The sequence below is a fragment of the Calonectris borealis genome, chromosome 3 (assembly GCF_964195595.1).
Source record: "Calonectris borealis chromosome 3, bCalBor7.hap1.2, whole genome shotgun sequence".
Classification (NCBI taxonomy): Eukaryota; Metazoa; Chordata; class Aves; order Procellariiformes; family Procellariidae; genus Calonectris; species Calonectris borealis.
In genome coordinates, this window is record NC_134314.1 from 60,821,533 (window position 1) to 60,848,525 (window position 26,993).

General features: G+C 42.3%; 1 protein-coding gene across 5 annotated transcripts in view; it reads right to left on the reverse strand.

Moving 5' to 3' along the window:
* Nucleotides 1–26,993, reverse strand: part of ECHDC1 (ethylmalonyl-CoA decarboxylase 1) — a 46,711-nt gene that overhangs the window by 2,604 nt on the left and 17,114 nt on the right. For 2 of the 5 annotated variants that reach the window (XR_012672989.1, XM_075145805.1), the window contains exons 4-6: nucleotides 25,202–25,254; nucleotides 22,654–22,734; nucleotides 2,115–2,394 (exon numbers count right to left, since the gene is read on the reverse strand). Coding sequence is in view for 4 of the 5 variants with exons in the window: in XM_075145805.1 (XP_075001906.1) it covers nucleotides 2,115–2,394; nucleotides 22,654–22,734; nucleotides 25,202–25,254 (414 nt within the window). In the remaining variant the exon portion in view is untranslated. Of the gene's footprint in view, nucleotides 1–1,721; nucleotides 2,395–22,653; nucleotides 22,735–25,201; nucleotides 25,255–26,993 lie in introns of those variants that run through there. The other 3 variants (XM_075145801.1, XM_075145803.1, XM_075145804.1) reach the window with 2 other exon arrangements.

A 26,993-nucleotide genomic window follows, 5' to 3' on the forward strand; every position in this document is an offset into this window, starting at 1 on the left:
TTGTCCTGTTCTTAAAAGCAAACATTGGCCTTTGATACAAATCAGAGGGGATGGCTGGCGAAATGCATTTGCTGAAAGGAGAAGTAAGCTCATTGTCTACAAATCAAAATGGAAAGAGCTCCCCAACAGGTGTACATACTGACTTTCACTTACTGGCAGCACAGGTCTCGTTCAACTGCCTGACTATATTAAAACATCTGTACTTCAGAAGTCATGGGTTTGAAGTCCTTTAGAACAAGGGAAAGAATCCAGCTGCACCGGGGACTAACAACTGAGCTATTGGATAAAAGGGCGAGGAGGGGGGCAGAAAGAGGGACAAATCAGATCACTACTCTCTCCCCATGTTCCCATTCCTGTCTCTTCTCTAACCTGGAAGTAAAAATTGAACTTTATTTTTGGGGAAGAGAGATTTGAAATCTTCCTCCAGCAGCAGCTTCAGGTGTGAAGGCAAACGGGCAGGATCAAGAGGGCAGAGTAAGTTCCTTACCCTCCCTGAGGTGCCAGCTCAACACACACCCCTTTCTTCAGCATTTCTTTTGGTTGCTTCAGGCTATACACACTCCCTGCTGCGAAAGCCATATAGTAAAACATCCCCAGCAGAGCACAGCATCTGCTCAAAAGCTGCAGAAACTTAACAGGCAGTCCAGGCCTAATTCCCATCATTGATCTGTCCCAAGATCCTCAAACCTGTGTACAGTTACCTCGCTGTCTACGACTCAGGAATCCTGCCACACTATAGAAATCGTAACATGGATTTCCATCCAAGGAATTGCCTCCTTTTCCTAAGGGAGCTTGTTCCACGTATCCAGAATTGGTTATACCTGGTCAGAGCAAGAATGCATGTCAGCAGCACATAGCCCAAAGTTTCCTCCTTAACATGCTCCCCTGGAGTACTTGGGTCCTGGGCTCAGATCTCAGCCCCTGCTGGATTTAGAAACAGGTGCACCCTAACCAACAGTACAGGAAACTCTCAGTCATGGATATGTCTGCATGTTTTTGCTCTCACAGATGTTTCATTTTAAGAATCATCTGCCAAAGCAGGGACTCGGTGTCAGTTTCTAATTTCTAAAGGGAAAACCTGCCCCACTGAGTTATTACTTGCACAGTCACCAGCATATGCCCTACCAGTAAAAATACTCTGAAGTAAGACGTAGACAGATCCACACACAAGTCTTTCCAGAATGCTGAAGTTTTCAGACCACCCAGTCAGCCAAGGACATCCCACCTGGGGGAACGATACATCATGGCTTTCCAAGATATCAACTACATTCTGTGTAAAGAATCAGGTCAGCAGCTTTGCACGTGCTCAGCAGCACAGGTCCAGGCTATGCGAATGTCCAGATGCATATGTAGGTAGTTGGTTACGCGAGCAGTGAGAAGACAAATGCATTTAAAGACCTGAATCAGTGTCAGCAAATGAGGGCTATAAGCTCCTCAGTAAGTTAGAGCTTCTCCTGTAAAAATCACCATTAAAACTGAAGTATCCTTGAATACTTCCTCAGCAATTATACAAAGAACTGACTGACGATGAAAAAATAAAAACTATCATCTCGCCAGTTATCATCCCTCCAAAGCTGCTTAAAGACATTGGTTTCACATTGCCAACTAATTTTGCAGCTTTAGGTGCACCTGTTTTGCAAATAAATAAACCTCATATCTTTGCTTAAAAGATTTCCATACCAGTTAGAAAAACAAAATTAAGAAAATAATCTTCAGCCTCATTCCAGAAGAATTATAGTTTTATTCTCAGCACAGTATTTACCTTTACATACTAATTTCACTAATTTCCATTCAGTAGGTGATTAGGACATAAAGAATCTGCCAGGGATTTCACTGTGGTTGCACACCAAATATGTCTGCCTGACGTGAACAACAGGAATGTTAATGCCAGTTTAAATGAACAAGTCCTTAAATGATTCAGTTTAATGCCTGCTTTAGTGAAAACTTTGTTTGCAAAAAGGTCAAGAACATTTCTTATGCATTGACCATTATTTATGTTTTGGTCTTCTAATCAATGCCTGCAAATTGGCAGGCCCACCCCATAAAGTTCCAAAAACGTCCTTCTCTGTCCTTAGGGCAGCTTCCATTGGTAGCTCTCTTCCCGCTGTCACTACCTTTTTCATAGCCCAAATCACGCTGGCTGGACCCTCTGTGTACTGATTCAGCCAGGCTCGGGCTTCTTCTAATGCTCCGGTTTCGTCTGAAGACGACAACGTCTCCTCTGAGAGCCCAAGGTGCAAAGCTCTCTTGGGGTCCAGCCTGGCAGCCCCGCTCAGCAGCTGGAGGGCAGCCCTGCTGCCGACGATCCGCACCAGCCGGGCACCTCCTCCCCAGCCTGGCACCAGACCCATGTGCTTATGGACAAATCGAATTTCACTCCCAGGTGTCATCAACCTGTCGATGAAGAACAAACACGCAGAGGTCAATCCGTGCATCGACTTCCGTGTTCAGCTCATCCCCACTCAATTTCCTATTTTCTCCTCCCCTCCCCTCTGCTTCCAAAGGCTGATACAACTTAACAGCATGCTGACTGCAGCCAGAGCTGGAGTATCGTAATTTTTACATCACCCAGTGCCTTAGCTGCAGCTTTTGGCCCTTCTCAAAATGAGATACATAGGCTGCCACAAGTAAAGATGCTTAGTGCCCACGCTGATACCTGTAGTCAATTCTAAAGAGTGTTGGAAAACAGAATTGCAAAGACGGAGGGCACGTTACACTTACTCACAGTGCCAACACTGCCTTGCTAATTCATGCCTGAAACAACAGGGGTTGGGGTAAAACCCAAGCAAACTAGCGCACAAAACATATTTCTCAAGAGGGTGGATCGTGGTCTTAGTACTGATCTGTGCTGGGGAGGTTCTGTCAGCACCCTGGTGCTTCATTATAGCATAGTTGGCTTTTTTTTTTTTCCGTAGAGTGTCCATGTGAGTTTGATTTCTAACTGCTCACTACAGCAAGGGAAGTCAGGATGGATGCTCTTCTTATGGCTCACAACGTATAATAGAATTGCTTTCTATTTATGCCTTACAGCGTGTAATAAATTGCTCCCCTCCAGAAGGTAGAGTCACATTCCTCTTTTCAAAGATTTCACATCTTTGCTTCTTTTCTACAGTCTGTCACCTCCCTTATTTAAGAACTCACCCTAGGGCTGATTAAGCTATCTCCCTGGAGGAGCTTTGCTGCAGCGGATTGTACTGTCTCTGCAGTGTTCAGAGTGACACAGGTTAGGTTAGTGGAAAAAGCCTCTAGAAACAGAAATATCTAGAAAAGATGTATAGAAGCAAATCAGTACTCGCTCTTTCTTAAGATGATGTTCTGCAGTGTGGTTGCTTGCTGCTGCTTATAAGACAAGGGATGTAAATTATACTTGTGAAGTAGATTAGCTTCTACTTCAACCACTAATGGGCTTTCTGAAGATAAATCGTGTAATACTAAGATCTACACACAAGTCTGTTTCCTAACAATGCAGTCTTCTGTAATGAAAATACCAAGGTGATCAGCTGTAAAAGGGGAAAGAAAAAAAGAAAACCTTTAAAAGTGCAACTACTTCTAGGAACTCAGAGTTCCCAAATCTGCTCAGTTACTTTTAATTGTAAATTTGCTTGGTTGCTTTTTTCTTAACCAGGGCACCATCAGTGTTCGTGCCGTACTACAAAGCAGCAGGGCTGAAGAGCTTACACATTATCCCAGACCCAACACAATGCACAAAGGCAACAGCTGACATGCCAGATTGCATGAAAGCCTTTTTGTAGAGATAGTGGAGGAAGGTTGTGTGACAAAAGGAAGAGAGCAGAGTATTGCAGGGGAGGAAAGGCTTTTAGCTAACATTAACAAGTGCTTCCCAAACCCAGCAAATCCCAGGGAGCTCAGGTCTCTCCTCTCCACAAGGAAGATTCTGCAAGTATTCAAAAGCTCCTTCATTGGCTTGGCTACTTTGCAATTTGCTGACACCCAGTGTCCCACTGGGAAAGCAATAATGAAAACATTATTAAGGGTTTAATTCTAGCAGTGCTGAGGGATGTGAAGCATTAAAAAAGAAGCGGTCATATGCAGCTAGGCATCTGATGCTAGGCAATCTGCAGGCAGTCTCCTAAGACAGCCACTGCAGGTCAGTAAGACGATGTTGTGTTTGTTGAATCCGAGACTGTCCCAGGCACCCGGGTTCAGGCCTCAAGGACAGGCGTTTCTGTGGGCAGCACATGGACTCATCTGGGAAGTTGGGTCAATGCACTCTGAAGTTTGCACGCGAAGTCAAATTTTACATTGGAAGCACAGCCGATCCATCAGTGCCAACAAGAAAAAAGTTGAAAACGTTTAGGATGTGGGAGAGGCTCTGTTACCCTGCACAGTCTTCACCTCCCTCTGAGAAAATGGAACCAAGCATAACGAAAGGAAAATAAACGATTGACAGCTAAATCCATAAGGAGACGATGAGGCTGCAACTTCCAGGATCTCATTGGGATTCACCTCTCCCTACAATGCTCCTTTGAACAAGCTCCACAGAAAATACTGAGGTAAGTGGTGGTCAGTAGAAGGTGTAAAGGTAGTCTTGGACTGCCTTCAGGCTTAAGAAAGGTATTTATGGTTTTTCAGCCTTTTCAACTAACAATCCTGTCCTGAAGTCACACCATTTCTTACAGAAAACACCCATCACACTCTCTGTTAGGTACACCACTCCCTTCGAGTCCCCATGCCCAAGGAAGTAATGGAGACCTGAGCTCAGATCTGAAGAGGAGGCATATGCCGCGGCCAAGCTAGCCTGGGATCAGCCTTTGAACATCACCAGCTGCAGCCTCGCATAAATATTTCCCTTCTTATTTTATGAAAGGAATTGAGCCTACCTTCTGAGACATAACAGATCTGATCTCCCATTAGATGAATTTATGTAAAGAAAGTACATTTAGCATTACTATACACAAAGAGGCAGACACCAAAAAGCTGAAAAGACAGCAGTACCATTCTATTCCTGAGCTGTTTACACCTTATTCACCAAGTACTGGCCCTGCCTGACACAGAATAGCAGATGAATACAAAATGAACCCTGATTTGACTCAGTATGCCTGTTCTTGTCTTCCAGGTCAAGAGAATTAAAATCTGAGTCTCCTGTATCCCAGGGGAAGGTCAAACCACTAGGTTCCCAGACACATGCCTTCCCTGCCCTAAAAAAAAGAAGTAAGTCTGTTGTATGACAATACTGAAAAAATATTTATTAAAGGTAATTAATGTAACAAAGTAACTGAAGACCTTACAAGCAGAGAAACATCCTTCAGAAATGCAAAGGGTAGCAAAATCCTCACAATTTAAATTGGAAATAAGAGGTTAAGATAATATAAGCACCAAAGTGCAGCTGAAACCTTTTTTAAGCACATTATATTTCCATGTTACAAGCACTACAACACCCCTAGGAAGAAAGCACAGCCACCGTGAGCCACATCCATTTTGGGGTTAGTCATCTAAAGCAAACAAGAGCTACAGCAAATGTTCCTGCTATACATTTTAAAATGTTCTCAAGACATGCTAAATATTACAAACTGTCCACCTTTGATCAAAGGATTCCTTCACTCCGTGACATCTCATTGCGCCCACAGACTACTGACTGTCACGTCACATCACCAGCAACGCACGTGAGAAGAAAACCTTGTTTGCCATTAACAATGCAACCTAACAAATCCCATCCTTAAGCAGGTACAGTTGCTTCCTCAAAGGCGGCACTTGCTGTGAGCTAACAGCTATGCTTGCCTTTGCTGAAGTATTTCCCTGTCCTGGTTTTGGCTGGGATGGAGTTGATTTTCTTCCTATTAACTGGTATAGTGCTGTGTTTTGGATGTCGTGTGAGAATAATGTTGATGACACGCTGATGTTTTGGTTGTTGCTAGGTATTGTTTACGCTAGTCAAGGACTTTTCATCTTCCCGTGCCCCGCCAGATGTGCAGGGGGCTGGGAGGGAGCGCGGCCAGGACGGCTGGCCCAGCTGGCCAATGGGCTATTCCATACCATATGACGTCATGCTCAGCATATAAGGCTGGGGGAAGAAGGAGGAAGGGGGGGACATTCGGAGTGATGGCGCCTGTCTTCCCAAGTAACCGTTAGGCGTGATGGAGCCCTGCTTTCCTTGCGATGGCTGAACACCTGCCTGCCGATGGGAAGTGGTGAATGAATTCCTTGTTTTGCTTTGCTTGCGTGCGCGGCTTTTGTTTTCCCCATTAAACTGTCTTTAATCTCAACCCACGAGTTTTTCTCACTTTTACCCTTCTGATTCTCTCCCCCATCCCACCCCGCGGGGGGGGTGAGCGAGCGGCTGCGTGGTATTTGGCTGCTGCCAGGTTAAACCACGACAGTCCTTTTTGGCGCCCAACGTGGGGCTCAAAGGGTTCGAGATAACGACAGGTTTGATTGGAATGTGCTAGATTGAATTTATAGCTGTTACTGCTGTTTAGCTATTAATTCGCAGGCTCTTGTGCTTGCCATGGGGCTTGCTTGCCTTAATGTGCATTAGAGTCTTGTGCTCGTTAGTGGCTGCTTTTTGCTCTCGCTGCTTGCTGTGCTGCTGCACTGCTGATCGTCTTACTGTGCTGTGCCTGGGAACGTTCTGATAACAGCAATGGGGATGTGCCTGGGCTGGCAGGTGGCCAGGGCATCGCTGCTGCTTCTGTGCTGCTGTGCTGGACAGGCTGGAACTGCAGCGTGAACTCGAATTGAAGGGACTGTGACCTGTGGCTGAGTCCATGCGGGACAGGACACCCCGAGGCATCTGTGACTGTGGATAAGCCCATGCCCAAGCAGGTACATCTTGAAGCATCTGTGGCCGTGATTATGTCCGTGCCGCAGCAGGTATACCTCTGAAGGGATTGTGGCCTAAGGATAAGTCCACGCTGGAGAAGGTACACCTCGAAGCATCTGTGGCTGTGGATAAGTCCATGCTACAGCAGGTACACCTTGAAGCGTCAGTGGCTGTGCGTGAGGCCATGCTGGAGCACCTCAAAGCCTGTGGCCGTGGATAAGCCCATGACAGGGGAGGTACACCCCTGGAGAGATTGCAGCCATGGGTAAGGCCGTGTTGGAGCAGGTTTACTTCTGAAGGGACAGTGGCTGTGGGTAAGGCCACGCTGGAACCGGTGCACCTTGAAGCGACTGCGGCAGTGGATAAGCCTGTGCCGCAGCAGGTATACCTCTGGAGAGACTGTGGCTCATAGGTGAGGCTACACTTGGAGCAGGTAGACGCTAAGGGACTGCAGTCTGTGGATAAGTCCAAGCCGGAGCAGGGGCAAGGGGAGGAGTTCATTGCAATGTTAAACCCTATGGTCTGGCCCAAAGGGACCAGGGGTGGAGATTGTAATGGATATACCTTTAAATTGTTGTAACCCATGATTGAGTTGCATGTTATAGGAATTACTATGGCAGGAACCACCTGAACCAACAGAGGACAAACTTTACAAGAAGCAGCGCAAGCGCAGCAGTGACCCGACCTGAGCCGGCTTTGGTGCCCAGTAACTCCACGCAACACACCACCTCTGCTGACCTGAGTGACCACCATAACAGATGGAGCCCAAAATCATGGACTAAATGAACGCAGTGGACATTTTGTGTACATTTATGGATATTTTATGGACATTTTACAGGGGTGGTCCATAGACTAAGGGAATGATATCTGTGTATTATATCAAAGGATGGGAAGGGGGATGGTGGGTAATGAGAATGTATTGGATAGCGTGGGACCTGAGCATGATGTAAATGGTATGGAATAAGGGGTGGATACTGTCCTGGTTTTGGCTGGCATGGAGTTGATTTTCTTCCTATTAATTGGTATAATGCTGTGTTTTGGATGTAGTGTGAGAATAATGTTGATGACACACTGATGTTTTGGTTGTTGCTAGGTATTGTTTACACTAGTCAAGGACTTTTCATCTTCCCATGCCCTGCCAGATGTGCAGGGGGCTGGGAGGGAGCGTGGCCAGGACGGCTGGCCCAGCTGGCCAATGGGCTATTCCATACCATATGACGTCATGCTCAGCATATAAGGCTGGGGGAAGAAGGAGGAGGGGGGGCGTTCAGAGTGATGGCGTTTGTCTTCCCAAGTAACCGTTACGCGTGATGGAGCCCTGCTGTCCTGGCGATGGCTGAACACCTGCCTGCCGATGGGAAGTGGTGAATGAATTCCTTGTTTTGCTTTGCTTGCGTGCGTGGCTTTTGTTTTCCCTATTAAACTGTCTTTATCTCAACCCACGAGTTTTTCTCACTTTTACCCTTCTGATTCTCTCCCCCATCCCACCCCGCGGGGGGGGGGGGTGAGCGAGCGGCTGCGTGGTATTTGGCTGCTGCCAGGTTAAACCACGACACAGCTACTTGAAGCTGGAGCTTCAGGAAAGCTGAAAATGCAAACAAAAATGTATTTTCTCAGTTTTTCATACCTGCTTTTTATAGTACTTCTGTTACTGAACTGTTCCAACAGGTATAATGAGTTCCTTGGGCAGAATTAAGATTATATTAAGGTTCGTGCTGGCCCTTTCCTCATCATTTCTTGGACTTCGGGGTTTGAATTATATTCAGCATTCTGACAAGGCAAAGGCACTAATGAAGTTTACTAGGGAGGGACAAATACCATCCTCTATTTTATGCATTTTAAAAGCTCCTACCACTATGCTTCTGAAACCCATGATGGGAAAAAAGGATGCCTAAAACATTAAACGTGTTGTCAGCAACCTGGATTTTGTTCCCATCCCTGTTTGACTCCCAGTGTCACGTAAGGACACAGCCCCTGACTTCCAGTCTTCTCCTTTCAGCTGGCGTGAGACTGGCACACCATGGAGGGAGGCAGCCGGCATCACGCAGTGCTGCAGCACCTAGTTCTCAGCTATGGTTACACTGAGAGAGGGCAGCCAGAACTGCAGGAGATTACTTTTATCTCCCCCACAAATACTTGGGCCTCCTGCTCTCTAACACCAATCAACATAAATAATAAGCAAAGCTTATGCCTTGGGTCATAGGAAGTTCCCTCACCAAATCTGCTAATTTCTATACAGTTTGGTTACACTATCTATGAGGGGATTAAACCAACACAAAGTGGAAAATTCTCCAAAAAACAGAGTCAAAGGCCTTGAGATACAATTAAAAGACATCCATAATTTTAACATGCTGTAGAGGAAGGGTTATAGAAATAATAAGAAAATTTCAAATACAACTAGACATTTTTGCAAAACATAGATGCAAGACATCCAGACACATGAAAAGCAATGGTCATGGTCAGCCACACAAGCATTTTGGCCAACTGTCACTACTCAGTGAAGACAGCAAGAATACAGTACTGATATCAAAGGCTTTCAACCAACCATCCAAACCACACACGCAACTATTTTAAGCACAGGAAAAGAGGGGCATTGAAGAAAAAAGAAAACCACCAGGAAAATGGTAACCGAAAGAAGGCTATCAAGGGCCAAACATTTGTTTTAACTAGCAAACAACTAGCAAAACCAAAGTTGGTGTACAATCCAGTCGTACACTTTCCCCAACATGTATGTTTTTCTAATACACTCATCAATAGGGTATCAGCTTAATTGACTCTTGTTAAATTAAGTAACAGCCGTGCTATGCCGACATGTGGCCAAAACAGCTTTTTAAAATACACACTGCTGGGGAGTGCAAGTTCAGGAATTTGTTAGAGGTCAGGTATGACATTATCTGTGGATGGTGTTTATCATGCAAATGGAACTTGTTTTGCCGGGTGGGCATGAAAATTTGATGACCTTGCTTGCAAGTGACAAAAGCTCAGGTGTAACTAGTTTAGGATTTTGTAACTTTGCTTGGCAAGTGTGACCAGGACCATCTACCACAGCAGCAGCTCTCAAATGCATGCTGGACCTTAAGTGAGCAAGAAAGCCGGAGTCCGTTGTCCACTTCTTCCCTGTTCTCCTACTGCACCTTCTCAACACTCTAATTACAGTCCCTGTCCCATCACTTCACCTGCACGTTGCACCTCACTCCATCTTCCTTACACTTCTTCAACATCCCAAGGGGCACAGGAGATCCCAGCATTGGTGGTGGGTTCTTGCAGCAAGTGACTGTGACTCAGGCAGCAGACAGAGTGTTACACAGGTAGCATCTGTAATCTAACCTCCCTTCTCCTCTTGCTGATGCATGCAAAACCCACCAAAAAAAAAAAGTGCTGCTGTTACACACAAAGTGCTGCTGAACACATGCAGTAGATGGGATGTTTTTAGTCAACTAGGGTGTTAGAATAAGTTAAAACAAAACAATGGAGAGTTCCGATTGTTGAATTTATAGCATCAGAGTAAGAACTAAACCACCTGTTCCTTTATCTGTACAACAAAAGCCCTGATTTGTAATTAAACAGAAGCCCTTTATTCCAGGTTAGTCCAGTGCACCACATAAATCAAGTAATATCTTATAGGCAGCATACTGCATCTCTGGCTTTGCCAAAACAAAAAAAAAAAAAAAGCAAGCTTTAAAGTGGACAGCTGAAACACAATAACTGTTCAGATGAGGCAGAAGTGGGTAGTTGGATGCGAGAGCATTTCCATAAAAGAGAGAAGTCACCTTGAATCTTTCATTGGAGGAAAAGCATTGCCCTAGGTATCTAGAGTTCAGTACAACTATAGGATCTGAATAGCTGGGATCTCCTGTACTGTCCATCATAGCACATGAAAACAAGGTCCATCGGTGCTTGTGTGAAAGGGTCTTCAGCCAACAGCAGGATAAAGCTCTTCCTTCAGCCACAAAAGGGCTGAGGAAACCTATGATCAGTGGCTGCAGCACATGCTGGGAGTACCTGCCCTGCCCAGAAATCCAAGTCCTGGTGGTCTCCTCTGATGCCTCCAGCCCCTCTGCTGCAAATGCAAACAGCCAATTCTGGAGCTTCAGTTCCTTGGCTCAGGGAGGGGTGCCAAGGGGTCTTGCCCCGGCAAGTGCAGCCCTGCAAGCTGGACTGTAAGGAGCAATTAATTGAGACTCCAGGTGCTGTTAGCCTGAAGCTTGGGCAAGGACCATCGCACAAGTAGTCAAGCACTGCTGCAACTGCACACTATCTTGAATGGTTCATGTAGCACTGCAGTTTGGAAACCTCCAGGCTAGCTGCCTTCTCCCCGTTTGCTGTAGCATGGCAGGTGGCCCTGCAAGCTTTACCATGTACCTAGTGTTCAATCCACTTCTGATATCTGCGTTCCAGATCTTAGAAAGATACACCAGAGATCATGTACCTTCCCATTTAATATATCTAAAACCTAACCCCCGCCCCTCCCCCCGCCGCCCCCCCCCCAACAGATATTAATGCATGTGTAAGAAACCACAGAGCTTCCTTAGCATTGATACAAATTCTTGAGGTCTCGTGTATGAATGCTCCTTGGCAATTTGCTGCAAAACTCATCCCTACCTTCTCCAGAATCTTTTAACAACAAAAGTAATTTCTGAGTATAGCCCTGAAGACAAGACCTGAATACAAACCACTGCCTTGACATCTTCACAAAGCCACAGAAAGGCTGAAATTAAGACTACTGACTAAAGTTACGGCTGCAGTTCGTGCCTGCAGAGACCTAACCTGGAAACCTAAATACTTAATTACATGACAGTTAATTACATGACCACATTGTGTTCTAATAGTGACAACTTGTCTTGTATAAGTATTTAGTCTCTCAAAATATTTGTAGGCCCATAAATCTTACTGGAAAGGCTAGGAATACTTTCATCAGTATTTAACTGCAGAGTGTACAGGGTTTTATTTTTAATGAAAAAACCTAGTTCTAGCCTTGTTCAATATTCCAACACAAAAAAGTCTTCCATAGTTATTACAAAAACTCACCTTAAAACAACAACTGCATTAACCAGTCATTTTTTCAATAAAAAATGAATTCTGAAGCAGCAAGGTACTGTAGGAAGAATATTCTGCAGAAGAAATATGCAGTACTACACTAAAATAATTTAGCTAGTCAGCAATGTTGCTGATGAGTGGTTTCCAGTCCTTATTTCAATTTTCATGACAGATGCTGTTAGAATTAGACCCTCAAGAATAAGACAGTCTCCTCCAAAAAGCAAGTTGGGACTAATTAATCTGTCTCTACCTATCCAGTGCAGTGTCTCATCAGTCTCTTTATCACTACACCATCAAATAATTACCTAGGTACTCTGTAAAGGGATTATCTAGACAAAACAGCTAAAGATTTTTCTGAAATTCAGCTATCTAACTACACCCTCTATCACCAAAAAAACACCCTAATTTTCTGAAAATATTAACCAGTGTATTCATCCTGAGAAGAGTTAGTCATAATTTCACTTATCTTTCAATCTCACTTGATTAATTGGACAGGCTTTAAAGGATCAAAAAGCCTCGATTATACATTTAATAACTCCTCGCTAATTATATTTAGCAGATTTTCAAACTATAACAATGCAGTGAATATCAGCCAGCCATGACTGCTCTGGTTGCTAGTGTTAATTCCCCCTGCTCCCCTCCCATACCTGCTCTCTCATGGAGAGCTTCTCGCGTCTCTGCCCTATGCAGAGAAAGAATAAGACCATTACACATTACAGTAATTGCTGCTTCAGAGCGCTGGCAACACGAAGTGAGACTTTCAAAGTGAAAATACTGTAAAACAAATAAAACTAAGGATTTGTCCTACATGCTTTTGGTGATAGTCCGTGCAGACTGGCATCATAAAAACAAGCCCCTAAATCTTTGCTCTTTCTGCAAATAGTCACAAATAGTCACTTGACAGATGCCTAAATGGTAACCACTAAAGAATGTAAAAATGAAGACAAAATGGTTTAAGAGAATTTGGGGAAACTATGTCCCTTGTACACATCTTAGATACAATTGCACAAAGCGCTCTGCAATCCCAAATTTCAATAGGTATGAGAAGACTGTGCACATTAATGATCTCTCCTGTTTATGATCTTTAATCTGTAACCTTTACTACAGGAATGCAATGGAAAGAAGTAGGTCCAGCTATTATTTTAATAATCCCACCCAAAAGTAGCCCTCTCAAATCCTTTCAATGATTAAAACAAAACAAAACAATACACCTTCTTTATTTGAGGTTTAAATAAATTAAAATGATACCCAAGAACCAAAATAAAAAAATCGTACCAAGCCTCCCAAGTACAGAGTGTTCTAGGCATGCTCTAAAACTCGGTGTCAAAGAAGTAGGCTTGATGCCAGCCTAAGAAATGCCACCAACACAAGAGTTCTCTTTTCTCACAGCTCTTTTCAAATTGCCTTACAGATTATATGGAATTTTATTTATAGTTACTGAATTATTTTGTAACACTCTTAGTGCATCCATTCTCCCCCCACTAGCAACAACAGCTAAGAATCAAGATTTACATAAAGTAGCCTAGGAGAAAATATCTCAAGTCTCCCTAGCACGTTGCTTTTACCACTTTACTTTCTGCCCTCCAGTCAGATTTTCCAATGCATTTTATGGAGCCCTAAGAATCAGGGTCAAAATCCGATCCAAAAATAGACCCTAATTATAGATGTATTTTCTTCAGCAAGAATTAATGTTCTTCTGGGTTGGCTGGGAAACCCCAGGCCACTTCCCAGAGGGGAGCAGATGGACCTAAACAATGAGAGATGCACTCTTCAAAGGAAACCTTAAAAAAAACGTTTATAACATGACTCTATCATGCTTTTTCACATCACCCAGAGTGATGCAGAAGAAAGAATGACAAAGTCATATTTTCATCTAAAGATACAAAACATTTGGTTGAGGCTCAAACTCTGAACAGTAGCGTCCTAGATCAAAAAAAGGGAAGATGGAGTAACAAGAGAAGAGTTGGAGGCAGAGATGGAACACAGGGACATCAGAGCAGAAACTGCTTAATAGACGTGAGCCATTTTAGGAGGAATATGGTCTCTGAGAATAAACAGGAGCTTAAGGTGTGGATAATGCCACCATTTATTGCCCAAACATTCAGACATTCAATGGAAGATGAGCCTCCAAGAGGAACAGAGTCAACTCAAAGAGGCTGCAAGATAACCAATTTCAAAGGAAGCCACTTCAGGGAAGAAGCACAAAAATAATATTGTTACTAGAAAAAGATCCCGTGGATAACAGGAGTTAAATTATAATAGGCAGATATAGAAATCTGCATGCCCCCAAAACCAGCATCTCATCAATAGCAAAGCCTGCACTGAGAAAAATTAAGAAAAGGCCTATCAGCAGCAAAAAGAGTATGGTAAAGCAGCAGAGCACTCTGTGATCCAGCAAGACCCAGACGAAAACTGGTCCAGACATGATTGTGTAGGAACAACCAGAGAAGTGAAAAAAGGTTTATTTCTTAAGCACTTCCCTGATCAAAGGACAGTGGTTAAAAGAAGGCCAAGAAAAACTGTTAGTTTGAAAGAGGGATTATGGAAGGAAAGAAACACCGGGAAAGAAGCTGTTGCTAATATCCTGCAAGGGGAGCAGGGCAGCCTCAAACAAGACAAGGTAGGTAGGGCCCTCCAAAAGTCTCCTGCAGGTGATGCTCGCTGCCATACCGGCTGCCACCCACACAGACAGCTCTTCCAGTCTCTTGCTGGACCAGAATCTCCCAGAAGTCAGCTACGGATGAAGGCTCACCCAGCAGACCTGGAGTAGGGGGTTTAAATTTAATTTTTTACCTCAGGCTTGACAGAAGCCAGAGAGAGAAAAGCATGCTATAAAAAGCTACATTTCTTCTAAAAGGGATAAATGAAGCTGAATATTGGAAGTTACAAAAAGACTTTTTCTGTAGCAGGAATGAAAAATTGAATTAAATGACAGATCACAGGGCAAGAAATAGGGATCCAAAAAAGCATGACTGATTAAAACTCCACAAGCGGTATTAAAGGAAGTAAGATGAGCCTTTTTTTTTTTTTTCCCTGGTCATTTTTCAACATACTGGCAGGAAAGAAAACTATTTGGCCAAACCGCAAAGTGAATCTTCCCCATTTCCCAGGCTGATACTTCTTGAGATCCACATGCGAAGCTCACAGGGGTTTCCCACAGCCTGGGGTACTATCCCACCGCAGCGGGCTGTGGGCGCTGGGAGGTGGGCAGCACCATGCAGGGGGGCTGTGGCGAGGGGGAGAGGGCTGGGCAGGGGGCTCGTGCAGCCCCCCCACCACTGTCACACAAAGCGGTGCGTGCTGCACGCACGCATCGTGCGGCCCCTTTGCAAGCTGCGATGCAACATAAAAGCTGTGTGAGCCACACACTGTTCCCTCATCCCCACTCTCGTGCCTGAGCATTCAAGTCAGCTGAGAAGACCCACAAAACAGCAGAAAAAGTAAATTAAAAGGTCTTTTCCAAGTGGGAGAGACATAGACTCTCCAAGTGGGAGAGACATAGACTTTTTACAATTATGCAGCTAGCAATAAAGAGTCTCCAGTCCACGGGTGCTGCCTTGGATCTGTTTGACAACACTCCCTGCGTGCCCATGGGGAACGAGCAGCATGGCTTTACAAAGGCTTATGAATGCACGCAAGGCTCATACCACAATTTAAGAGCACACAGAATCAAGAGAATAAAACAGATAGTTACCCCGGGGAGCTGTAATTCCCCTGAAGTGTGCAGTATAAACTCTGAAAACGTCATGAATCACCAGAGCCATAAAGTGGGAGTAAAGCCCCATCGTTCAAAATGTAGTGCCTGGATCCTCCTTTCTCCCTGCAGTTGTACAACAGCAATCCACAGGCTACTACCCCATTTCTCCTCCCCTGCAAACGACCGATGTCTTAGTAACACTCTCCTCCTCTTCTAATTCCCAGCTATGACTTTATTTATATTACCCTGATGTCAATGGGTCCCAGTCACAGGCACACTGCTACCTCCGTTACCGTACAATTATTTTCAGAGCAGTTCTCATCTTGACATAGCATGCGGGTCTTACCCACGAAGCAGGTTTTAGCTATTCTTTACAGGCTGCCAAAGTCTCAATATACAAGTGAGTGAATGCCAAAATAATGCTCACATAAAAATTACTCATGCTGGAAATCTAAAATGTTACATGAGTCTTTCCTTCCAAAAAAGGAACTACAGCTATTTGGATTTCATTCAAGCAAACATTTTCAACAACAGATACGCCTTTTAGACTAAAGCAAAAATTTCCATTAGAAGAGATCCAGTGATATTTTACCAGATTCTTCGATGAAAGAAGACCACTTTGAGGTAAAGGTGTTTGATAATTGAAATTTTTAGTCAAATCTGAATGCCAGTATTCATCTAGAAATCAAAAAAGTACACTGCAGCTTGTTTTCAAATTGAAAATACTGTATTTTTTTAAATTATGTGCACACTTTTGTACAGCGTATATACCCATGTTCATAACCTCAGTTTCCCACATCTTTACTTCCATAATATATATTTATCAAGACCAAAGAAAACAGAATGAAATTCTCCTGGACCAAATTCAAGTGTCTCTTAAAGTAGGAACATTTCAGTCATATTCTTTGCTCATCTCTGCTGCTGATACAGAAAGGAGAGGGGGAGCTTGCCAACACTCTGGCTCAGAGCCTGGCATCTAAAATGTCAAAAAGGCAAAGATCACCTCACTCACGTGAACTCAGCCGACTGGAAAGGAACAGCACTTCTTGACATCACCCCATCAATATAGCTAATGTGCTATATTAAAAAGAAGAGAGCTGAAGAAGTTAAGTTACTGTTTGTAATGTAGAATTTTAATGTTAAATTCTCCCTCCCATTTAAGCCTTTTTTGAGATATGTCATTGTGCGTCTCCCATCCCTCCCCCCAAAAAAAAAAAAAAAAAGAGATGAGCTCTGAAATAATATTTCATATCTGGAAAACTTGAAACTTAGGTCACAGCCACTGTGATCATTTATATTGCTACCCAGAGTGATAAAGAGAGGAAGAGTTCATCTTTTCTTAGTCCTTCAGTAGGACTGAAAAATGAGATAAGTAACAGGGACTTTGGAAAACATTCTCTGGAAGCTGATCCAATGCAGTTAGGCAGTTTAAAGCTGTGGCTTCAGGGGAAACTGAGGCTAACAGCTCCCTAGAGCCAAAAGGAGAAGTTTGTATTCCCATTCCCTCCTGTTCTTTGTCATCCTCTCCTAGAGGCTGAGTTCCCCTTTACATTGGCTCTAGCCATTACTATATCCTTTTACAAACCACTTTAACTCACTGTAAGAACAGTGCCTTTCTGTTGCTTTTTCACGAGATAATTGACTCAAACAGGCATCTTCACTGGTGCTTGGCAAACCAGAGGTAAGCAGTGAGCTGGGAATGGGCAGCAGGGACATCCTTCTCCCACATTAAGGTGAGCTGTTCAGGCAGTCTGTCCTTCTCATGAAGTCACAGACTCAACATAATCCCACCTCAGAATCAGCAGTCTGGAATACGTAAGTGCTTCTTACACTTCATATTAACCAACTTGCAGAGCTATCTGACTATACAAATATAAAAAGAATATTTTGGTAGTGAAGATCAGCAGTGGAGTGTCAAACTCAAATACCTGCAGGCAGTTTATCTAAACTGGGGACTAGTCGCTTCACAGATGCAAGCATAACGGACAATTTCAGTGCATTTGTACTCTTCCTAAAAACTAATTCTCCTTGAACCTCGAATGCTTCCCTACAGCGTACAGACAGCCCGGTGTCCCAGAAAGAATCGGCATGGATCCAGCTCTGCATTCCCTAAAATCTGTTTTATCTAAGTATTCCATTATCTGCGCTACCTCTGTTTAATATTACTGTGCAGCAGTGAATCAGCTGCATACAGGGTTGTTCAACAGAAAGGACATAAGATTGCATGGTACAAGTGGTCTAAAATGTAGACACGTGCTGATAACAAAAATCTCATTCACCCAGGATAAGATGGTTTGGCCTCCCGAAGGAAAAAAAAACTTGGAATGAAGTAAATCCCTACAAAAAGACAACCTCAGAAAGAAAGCTTCAGCTCAAATTCCTGCTTTGTTGCTGTTACTTAAATTTCCAGTAAAATCCAACAGTGGTAAATTTGAACCATAGACTACGTGAAACATCCTCTGCCTGGATGATCGTAAAAACATAAAATTCAAACCCAAATGAAAACTGGTAATAAAGAAAAAAACAATACCAGTCCATAAATACAAGCCCAAAAATACAAGCTCTCAAGTCCATTTCTAGCAGTGCTGCGATTACTTAACCAGATGTCAAGTGTGCCAGGTCAAAAATAAGAACTGCCTTCTTAAAAACTCTAAAAGTTAAACATGAAACTTTTAAAACCATAATCCATCTCCCTGAAAATTCGTCAGAAAATTGTACTAACAAACCTCCCAGGGCTCTAAAAATGTGAAGCGATGCATGACTGCAATGGAATTCTAAAATTGCCAACTGATTTGAAGGAGGTTTTACATATATATATACACACACACACACACATATATTAAAGAGGAAAATTTTATATAGTTAAAAAAAAAGTGATCTATGGCATATAGCAAGCAACTGAAGCTGTGAGAACCCACTCTCAGATTTGGCTACTGATTCTTCTCCTCATGATGTGCAGCAACGTTACGGAGTCACATCTAATGAAAAGTGCTTTGTCAGCCTGGACTTTGCAAGAATTCATGAATATGTGAACCCCATCCCGTTACATTTATATCATGCTCTGCCCAGTGAAAAGAGCTACTATGTACTGAGGCACCCTTATTTCAAACAGCAGCATCTTGTGTACCTAAAAGCTCCTCCTGATAAAACTAAAAGCCAAAATCCTTGCATACAGCAAAATATTTCCAAAGAAGCTAGCTAGTGTGTTGTGCTCTGACATTCTGAAACCTATTCTCGGAAAAGCTTGCCATAGAATGCTAATGTCTTTACAGCTTCCCTCCCTCCCCCCTTTTTTAAAGGAGCAACAACTGAAAAGTCAGTCATAGTGGGCCTACATCTATGTAGTGGTTATATTATCTTCTGCTCCCTTCATTTCGTATAAATTACATCTAATGTACTAAATGCATGCTTGTAAAAGTAAATAAACACAAGTCATCACAAGAACACACACAACAAAAGCTATTCAGTAACAGTGCATTTCGTTGTATCTCTTATTAGGCATTTTATGGACATGCCTAATACCTTAAAATGTAATACTAAGCATGCCTGCGTATTTCACAAAAATATAAAAAACATCCAATTAAAATGCAGCAAGGCCAATTTGATATCAATGCAGCATTACTAGCATAAGCTTCTTCCCTTGTTAAAAGCTTGATTCTGCCATTCCGACAGATATAGGGCAGAAGTCTGCTCAGAAAGCAAATACCTCTTTTGAATCAATGGTGCTTTTTACGAAGTGGGATACTGCTCAGCACTAACAACAGTAATGAAACTGGCCCTTTGCGATTTAACTGTGCAACATCAACTACAGCTGAAGAAATTATAGTTGATTAATTTATTTGCTAAAAAAGAAAAGGAGAATACTGCTGCCTCTACCCATGAGTCCACTTTGAGTTCAATGGTAAGGGAAGTGGGTAGCTTTCAGTCTTTGCACTCCCATCCTCTGCCCCGAGACACCACCTTTTAAATGGGATTTACATGGCACCGGCACACCTCTATTTTGACTGCAGTAGCATTAGAGAGGAAGAAGGCGGGGAGGGGAAGAGACTCTGTTTTTCAGAAGCACTCAGGTACAATGGAAGTCCATTTGCCAAGTGATGTAGGACCAAATTTTCAAAGTTCTAGATGTGTCCAAAGGACCTACACAGACATCGCCCCACTGAGATTTCTCAAAGGCACCAACGTGAAATAGAAGATGACAGCTCAGAATTCAAAGTTAGTTATTCTGGCTGTTGGCTGGTAGCGTAGCTACTGTGCTCAGAGATTACTGTGTTCATGATAATTGCACAGATAGATTCATTATCAAACTGCCTCTGCCCCATATCTAACTGTTAGCTTATTGGCCAACAATCCACCACAATTCTTGTCCAAATTCCTTAACCAACCCTGCCAAATCAGTTCTCCTTAACTTCATGCATTGTGCAAGTACAAGATACGCTTCAAGTTTCTGCATACAGGGAACTCAGAACAGATACTTCATTTCAATTATTTGTAAAATTGCATCAATGAATCCCACATCACAGTCATCTGTGCACTTCACTGAAATGGCTGCGGTGTCATGCATAACTGCAACGTACACTGACATTTGGCAGCAGAACCCATGAACCATCTTTACAGGCTCAGAGAGAATATTCAACTGTGGCACACCAAAAAAAGTCTAGGTTTCTTGAAACTGTACTAAAAAGCTCAGCTGCCCAAGCAAGTTTCACACCTGCACGGTTTTATATTACTCAGTTTTACAGAAATAATTGAGATAAATAATTACAGTGTCAGAAGTCTTATCTTCCCCATTTTTTCATATCAGAAAAAGTCTGAAAGGATTTTAATTACCTTGCACTTGTCTGGACAATGATTTTTTTTTTCCCCAATCACATGTTTATGATCTTTATAAGGATGTCGCTTCTTATGGAGAGTCACGCTGCAACAATCCATAAAGCAGCTAAGATTGAAGATGTTTTGAGAAGACCTCTTCATCCATGTCAAAGGTGGAGTGACCTAAGATGCTTTCACTTTTCATCACTGCCCTTATGCCAGCAATAAATGTGCCAGAGTTCATGCAAGCCCTCCCTAATCCAATTTTAAATGAGCTGCCTTAAAACAGAGTAAGAGACAATTAACCACAAGAACTGCCACTGGAAGAATACATCAGTAATATCTTAAACTACCTCAGCTACTTTAAAATTGGATTTGTCCACACCTCTACTTCAGTAGAGATATGCATCATGCTGCCAGAGCACATTTCAGAGAAGGTAGATAAGCCATTTTGGTTCAAGTGAATCACTTCAACAATATCAGTATAGTTAATGTAGTACAAACTGGCAGAGATAGAAATTAGAAAATATTTCAGGCCAATACCAAGCACTTTGGTAGTTTACACGGTAACAGTGAAAAATAGAAGTGAATTTGAAAATTTAGAATTAAAAGCAGCCACAACTCACTCATTCTGTTCTTAAAAAAAAGTTCAAACAGTTTATTCAAGGAAGAGAACAAACCTCTCTGATTTCTGTTCTCAAATTCCTCTTTTGGCATCTAACGACTCAAGACAGAATACCTGTTCCACTAATATCTGCTCATAGCCCTCAAAAAAACACCAAGATTTTGTCCCCCAGTATTAAAATTCTCAAATTCAGGAGCAATAGCAGCACAGAATATGTTTCCCTATCTTGTTGTTATTAATTAAGTACCATTTGCTGCTCCTGAATTGCTATTATTTAGTTGCACTGGATGGGTGTGTTAGAAAGTAATGGAAGATGGATCAACAGCTGTAGTTATTATGAAAATTATGGCAGCACATCAGAGAAATTGCAGCTGCTCAATTCATGCAAATAAGAGCTACTTAACAATGACTATAATTACACAGTATGTCAAACAACATAGCTGGAGTAGAAGTAGAGACTACATATTTTAGAAAGCCAAAAGATTTCAATTTCATTACGTTCACATTCCCTAAACTCCTATTTAGGGATAACAGGATTCACCTTCTGTCAATGGACTCACAGATACAGAAAGGTCTACCAAGTCTCCTAGGTGCATTCTCCTGTCAACACTGCAGCTGTCAAACGCGGTACCTCTCTGCATGTTCACTAGTCATTTATAACACAGCCTGTACTCAGAGGCCATAGTCAGAGCTGGGGTTCCAGTTCACCAGGGGCTGTGTAGATATGAAGAAAGTTCCGGCCGCATCTAGTTTCTAAAGCAAAGGAAGATTGCTTCCAAGTGGCTCAGACAATGCAGATACCATCTCCGCTATCCAAAGCCTGCTCCCAATACCTGGACCAGCACTGTTTACTTTGTTTAGTATTACTTTTGAATATACTTTCAAGTATATTGAAAGTACTTTCAGCTTGTTCTGGACAATTCCGTTCCCACTTCAGGTGCTAAGACCCTCTTAAAGAGCACATTTCCTTCTCTTAGATAAAAACTTCACTAAAAGCTCCTCATTTTCAGAGAGGCTGCACACAGCGCTTATCCTGTTACATCTGTAGGCTGTTTGCACATAGGCAACTGTTTAAACAAAGTGACATTTTATAATTTTAGTTTCTTCCAGTTCCTGTTCTGCATTCAGCCTCTTTAATTAAAGCCCTCTGTTTTTCGCTACTTGTTTCGTGCTGGCAAATCCCTCCACCTGCACGGAAAAAAAACAGGAACAGAACCTCATTTGCTTTTCTCTGCATCTCAAACTCGTTTCAAAAACTGTACAGCACAAAGTTATGTTACAAATAAACCCAGAATACAAAATACCAGACTAATGGAGAGTTTTATCTATTTATTTTCATTTATGACAGCCACATAAAGAGACATAAGGGGATATACAGTTTTGCAGCCCTACCTCTCACTCAGGGGTGAGAAGTTGGACCCACTTGGTCTATGACACAGCTAAAGCTAAAGCTCCTCACTGCTCTTGTTTTACACAGTGATTCAAACTGTATAACCTGACAGTAAGTAACATTTCCTCTGTACTATCAGGAAACCCAGAATTTTTTCCCGTGAAGTCTGCTGACAAAGCCCAGTTCCTAACGCCTTGGAATTCAGGGACCTGACTCCTGGTAAAAGTGGTACCTCAAGCTTCCCACATTTCGTAGGTACAGTCATTAAATCACTGACCCAACATGACAGCTACTGAAATTGTTGATCTTACCTGAAATCACATGCCGTGGTAAGTTCTGCTCCTCCTCCAAGAGCTTTTCCTTGGACTAGTGCAACACTGATCAAAGGCAATCTACACAAGAGTTTTGTAATCAAAATTCATGCTTTTAGTCTTCTAGAAATTACAAAAGGATTCAAGCAAACCATCTCTACAGTAAAAGATCAGAAAAATATACTGTTCCAACTCATTCAAATAACTACATCTTTGTGGGTTAGTAGCACAATACCAATTCCACTTATGCTAAAATGATTATTCCGTAATTAATATGGAATCCCAAAATGAAACAACAAGATAGATATATCAAATGGAATCAAAGTAAAGAAGATCATGTACTATATTATGAAGAATACATACCACAGATTATACCTAAAAAGACTATCTGCAAGAAGGAGTGACAGACAGCGACACAAGACCCTACCCTAAGCCAGTACACTACAGAAAGCAGTAGAAAGGGACATGAAGAACTGTATGGCTGGGTTATCTAAAAATGATGAGATTCAGCATAATACCTTCAGCAGCCTCTTCAGAGTGCTACCATCTCAGTCATCAACACAACTTTTTTTCTGGAGGACAAAACCATCCTTTGAGGATAGCAACAATCTGTTACCTTTGATGGTGGTGTAGTTAATCATGCTCAAGGTATTTAATCATGTTCAAGGTAATTCAAAGGACAGAGAGAAGGAAGAGTATGTAGAGAGAACCTCTTTCCCCACTGTCATTGTGAAACGAATACTAATGAACAGTGACTGACTTGGGATAAGCCACGTTCCCTAAGAAATGAAGACAACTGGTTAGTCCCAGACTTTGCATGCTGATACAGCTGTTTCATCTTTTACTACAAAGAGACATTTAACTCATTGAGCAGTTTTGAAACCACATTCAGAAGTCAGCTTCCCAATCATGACGACATGTTTGCTTTTTGTCCTGGTTTCGGCTGGGATAGAGTTAAATTTCTTCCTAGTGCTGTGTTTTGGATTCAGTATGAGAAGAATGTTGATAACACACTGATGTTTTCAGTTGTTGCAAGTATCTTGTCAAGGACAACTACCCTCTGCTACCAAGCTAGACTGGGAGGAGGGAACACAGCCAGGACAGCCAGCCCAGCTGGCCAACGGGGTATTCCATACCATGTGATGTCATGCTCAGTAAATGAATGGTAGGCGTGATTCAGGAAGTAGCGATCACTACTTGGTTATCGGTCAGCGCAGGTGGTGAGCAATTGCATTGTGCATCACTCATTTTGTATACTCTATAATTATTATTTTCCCTTTTCTGTTCTATTAAACTGTCTTTATCTCAATCCATGAGTTTTTCTCACTCTCACCCTTCCAATTCTCTCCCCGTCCCACTGCAGGTGGGGGGAGAGGGGTGAGTGAGTGGCTGCGTGGTATTGGGCTGCCTGCCAGGTTAAACCCCAACGTGGGGCTTGAAGGGTTGAGATAACAGAAGCACCAACAATTTCTTATGGTCCAAGTTCACTTACCAGCTGCAGCACACTTCATACAACACATGGCACAAGTGAACCCATTGGAAGAAGGTAACCTCATTTTTCCTATGGTCTATGGGAAACCAGAAGATATGGGTCCAAGCCCCCTACATCCACACTTTGATCCATTTGAGGCACCTCCTTCAGGACCACAGTCAGCCTCAGCTCCCTTTGAGGGAGACTGATCCCATGTACAATAGATGTCCCCAGATAGGAGTTCAGTGCTCCCCCTGAACCATAGCTTCAACATACTCTAAGTCAAGACACCTGAGGTGAGGGCTTAATCTTCATACATCTTCCTCCTCTTTGCTTTGTCCCATCAATTTTGTTTATATGGAGACCATCTTATACAAATCGATTCTAATTCCGATCCTGAGGATTCCTTACAGTACTACTACTACTAAGTCTCCAATCTCCTGGGCAGTTTTACAGAATAATGTTAACTCATAACACTTTCTCATATAGATTATTTGAAAACAAAAAATATTTATCTTCAAAGAGCTCTGCGCAGAAAAAAGACAGACTCTACCACACATGGATTTAATAGAATGTGATTTCTTAAGGGAAGCTAAATCTAAAGGAAAGGAAAAAATGCTTTTCAGAAGGACCAGATGGTAGAACTGAATACATTCCTCTTATGAAGTGGGAAGATTAAATAAATATATTAAATAAATGTTACCTGCGTAGGCTGCATAAGCTGGCCCTGCTTGTTTTTTTAAGAGCTACCAATTCCCACTGAGTTACAGAAGTCAGCTTCAGAAACTTTGAAGGCCTAGATTTCCTTAACTCTAGGCATCTCCTGGCCCTCCACATATAAGCCTATAGGATTTTTTTCTGTTCCAATCCTTGGAAAGCCTAATAGTTGCAAAATGTCAAGGCCTAATTTAAATCCATAAATACCTACCTGATTAACATGTGCGAATACAAGGTCTGGGATTCAAAATTACATACTTAAAACTATGTATTTAACTTTAAACATCTTGTTAAAGAGTTAGCCAAAACATATTCCAATCCTTATAATTACTTCAAAGAAGGGTAAATAAAATATATTACCTCATAAGTCTGGTTAAGGTGTTTTGCATAAACATGCACATATTCATCCCATCCTATAAAGAATAGGAAATTAAGAAATGTTAAGTGATCCTAATGTGAAGCAATTAAACACACAGATGGAGTAGACAGGAGTGTTCATTATATTTACTCTAGCTGAGTTTTTTCTCTCTGGTTAATCTTGCCTGAATTCCAGCCCAATCCCAATATGCACAAATAGAAAACCTAGTATAAATCAGATTTAAAAAAAAAAAAAAAAATCAGAACTCAATCAATTTATATGAATTTCAGTTATAATTAAGCCACTGTTAAAGTAATTGCAATACTGAATTTGTATGATGTGAAATTTTACATCCTTTTCTCTTAATTTCCTCTTCTCGCTCCCAGTTAAACACCCATAAAGCTAAGTTTTAAAAGTCTGTATAGGACCATAGAGCACTGCATACTTTTTACTGTTCCAAATCCATAAAGTTTTAGACAAGATACAATTTACCAAGTAAATTTTTTTATTGCTTGGGCCAGAAGCATTTCAGCCAAAAAAAAAAAAAACAGAAAGAAGATTCTTCTTATTTCTCTCCTTCTTCATGTTTTACATCAGCTTGCAAACAATAGTGAATAGGGAACAATTGTTCCCTTCTCTTCCAGTACAGGAATAAGGGGCTCCAAATAAACCTAGTTGCTGCTAGGTTCAAAACAAATATTTCTTCCTACAACATGTAGTTAAACTGTGGAACACTTTGCAGCAGGGCATTGCAACCTCTAAAAGACTACATGAATTCAAGAACAACTAGATAAACTCACGACAGAAAAATCGACAAAAGGTTATTAAATACAAGGTAACACCTCAAGCTCTAAAAGTCTTAGTCACAAGTTGCTGGGGACTAAGAGAGTATTTTGAAGCAAAATCATCATCTATCTGCCTTCCCTGTCCTTATATTCTTTCTCAGGCATCCAGTGCTGACCACGAACTCAACAAATGACTGGGCTAAATGACCCAGTATGACCATGTTCATATACATACTGAACAGCATACACTGAACTACACACTTGCCATTTAATCCAGATTTAAGAAAAAAAAAGGTATGTTTGGACACCATAGAAGTAAAAAACCAGCAGGTTACGATTTAAGCATGTCTTTCAAAAAAACCCAACCAAACAAAAAACTAAAAAAACAAACCGTAGGAAGAAAAAGAACAAACAAATATTGCCCCTCACTACAAGAAGGACATGGAGGTGCTGGAGCGTGTCCAGAGGAGGGCAACGAAGCTGGTGAAGGGCCTGGAGCACAAGTCTTATGAGGAGCGGCTGAGGGAACTGGGGTTGTTTAGCCTGGAGAAGAGGAGGCTGAGGGGAGACCTCATCGCGCTCTACAACTACCTGAAAGGAGGTTGTAGCGAGGTGGGTGTTGGTCTCTTCTGCCAAGTAACTAGCGATAGGACAAGAGGAAATGGCCTCAAGTTGCACCAAGGGAGGTTTAGATTGAACATTAGGAGAAATTTCTTTACTGAAAGAGTGGTCAGGCCTTGGAACAGGCTGCCCAGGGAAGTGGTGGAGTCACCATCCCTGGAGGTATTTAAAAGACGTGTAGATGAGGCCCTTAGGGACATGGTGTAGTGGGCATGGTGTGTTGGTGTCCTAGTTTCGGCAGGGATAGGGTTAAATTTCTTCCTAGTGCTGTGTTTTGGATTTAGTATGAGGAGAATGTTGATAACACACTGATGTTTTCAGTTGTTGCTAAGTGCCCTCCTAGTCCAAGGACAGCTCCCGTGCCTACTGACTGAGCTAGGTACACAAG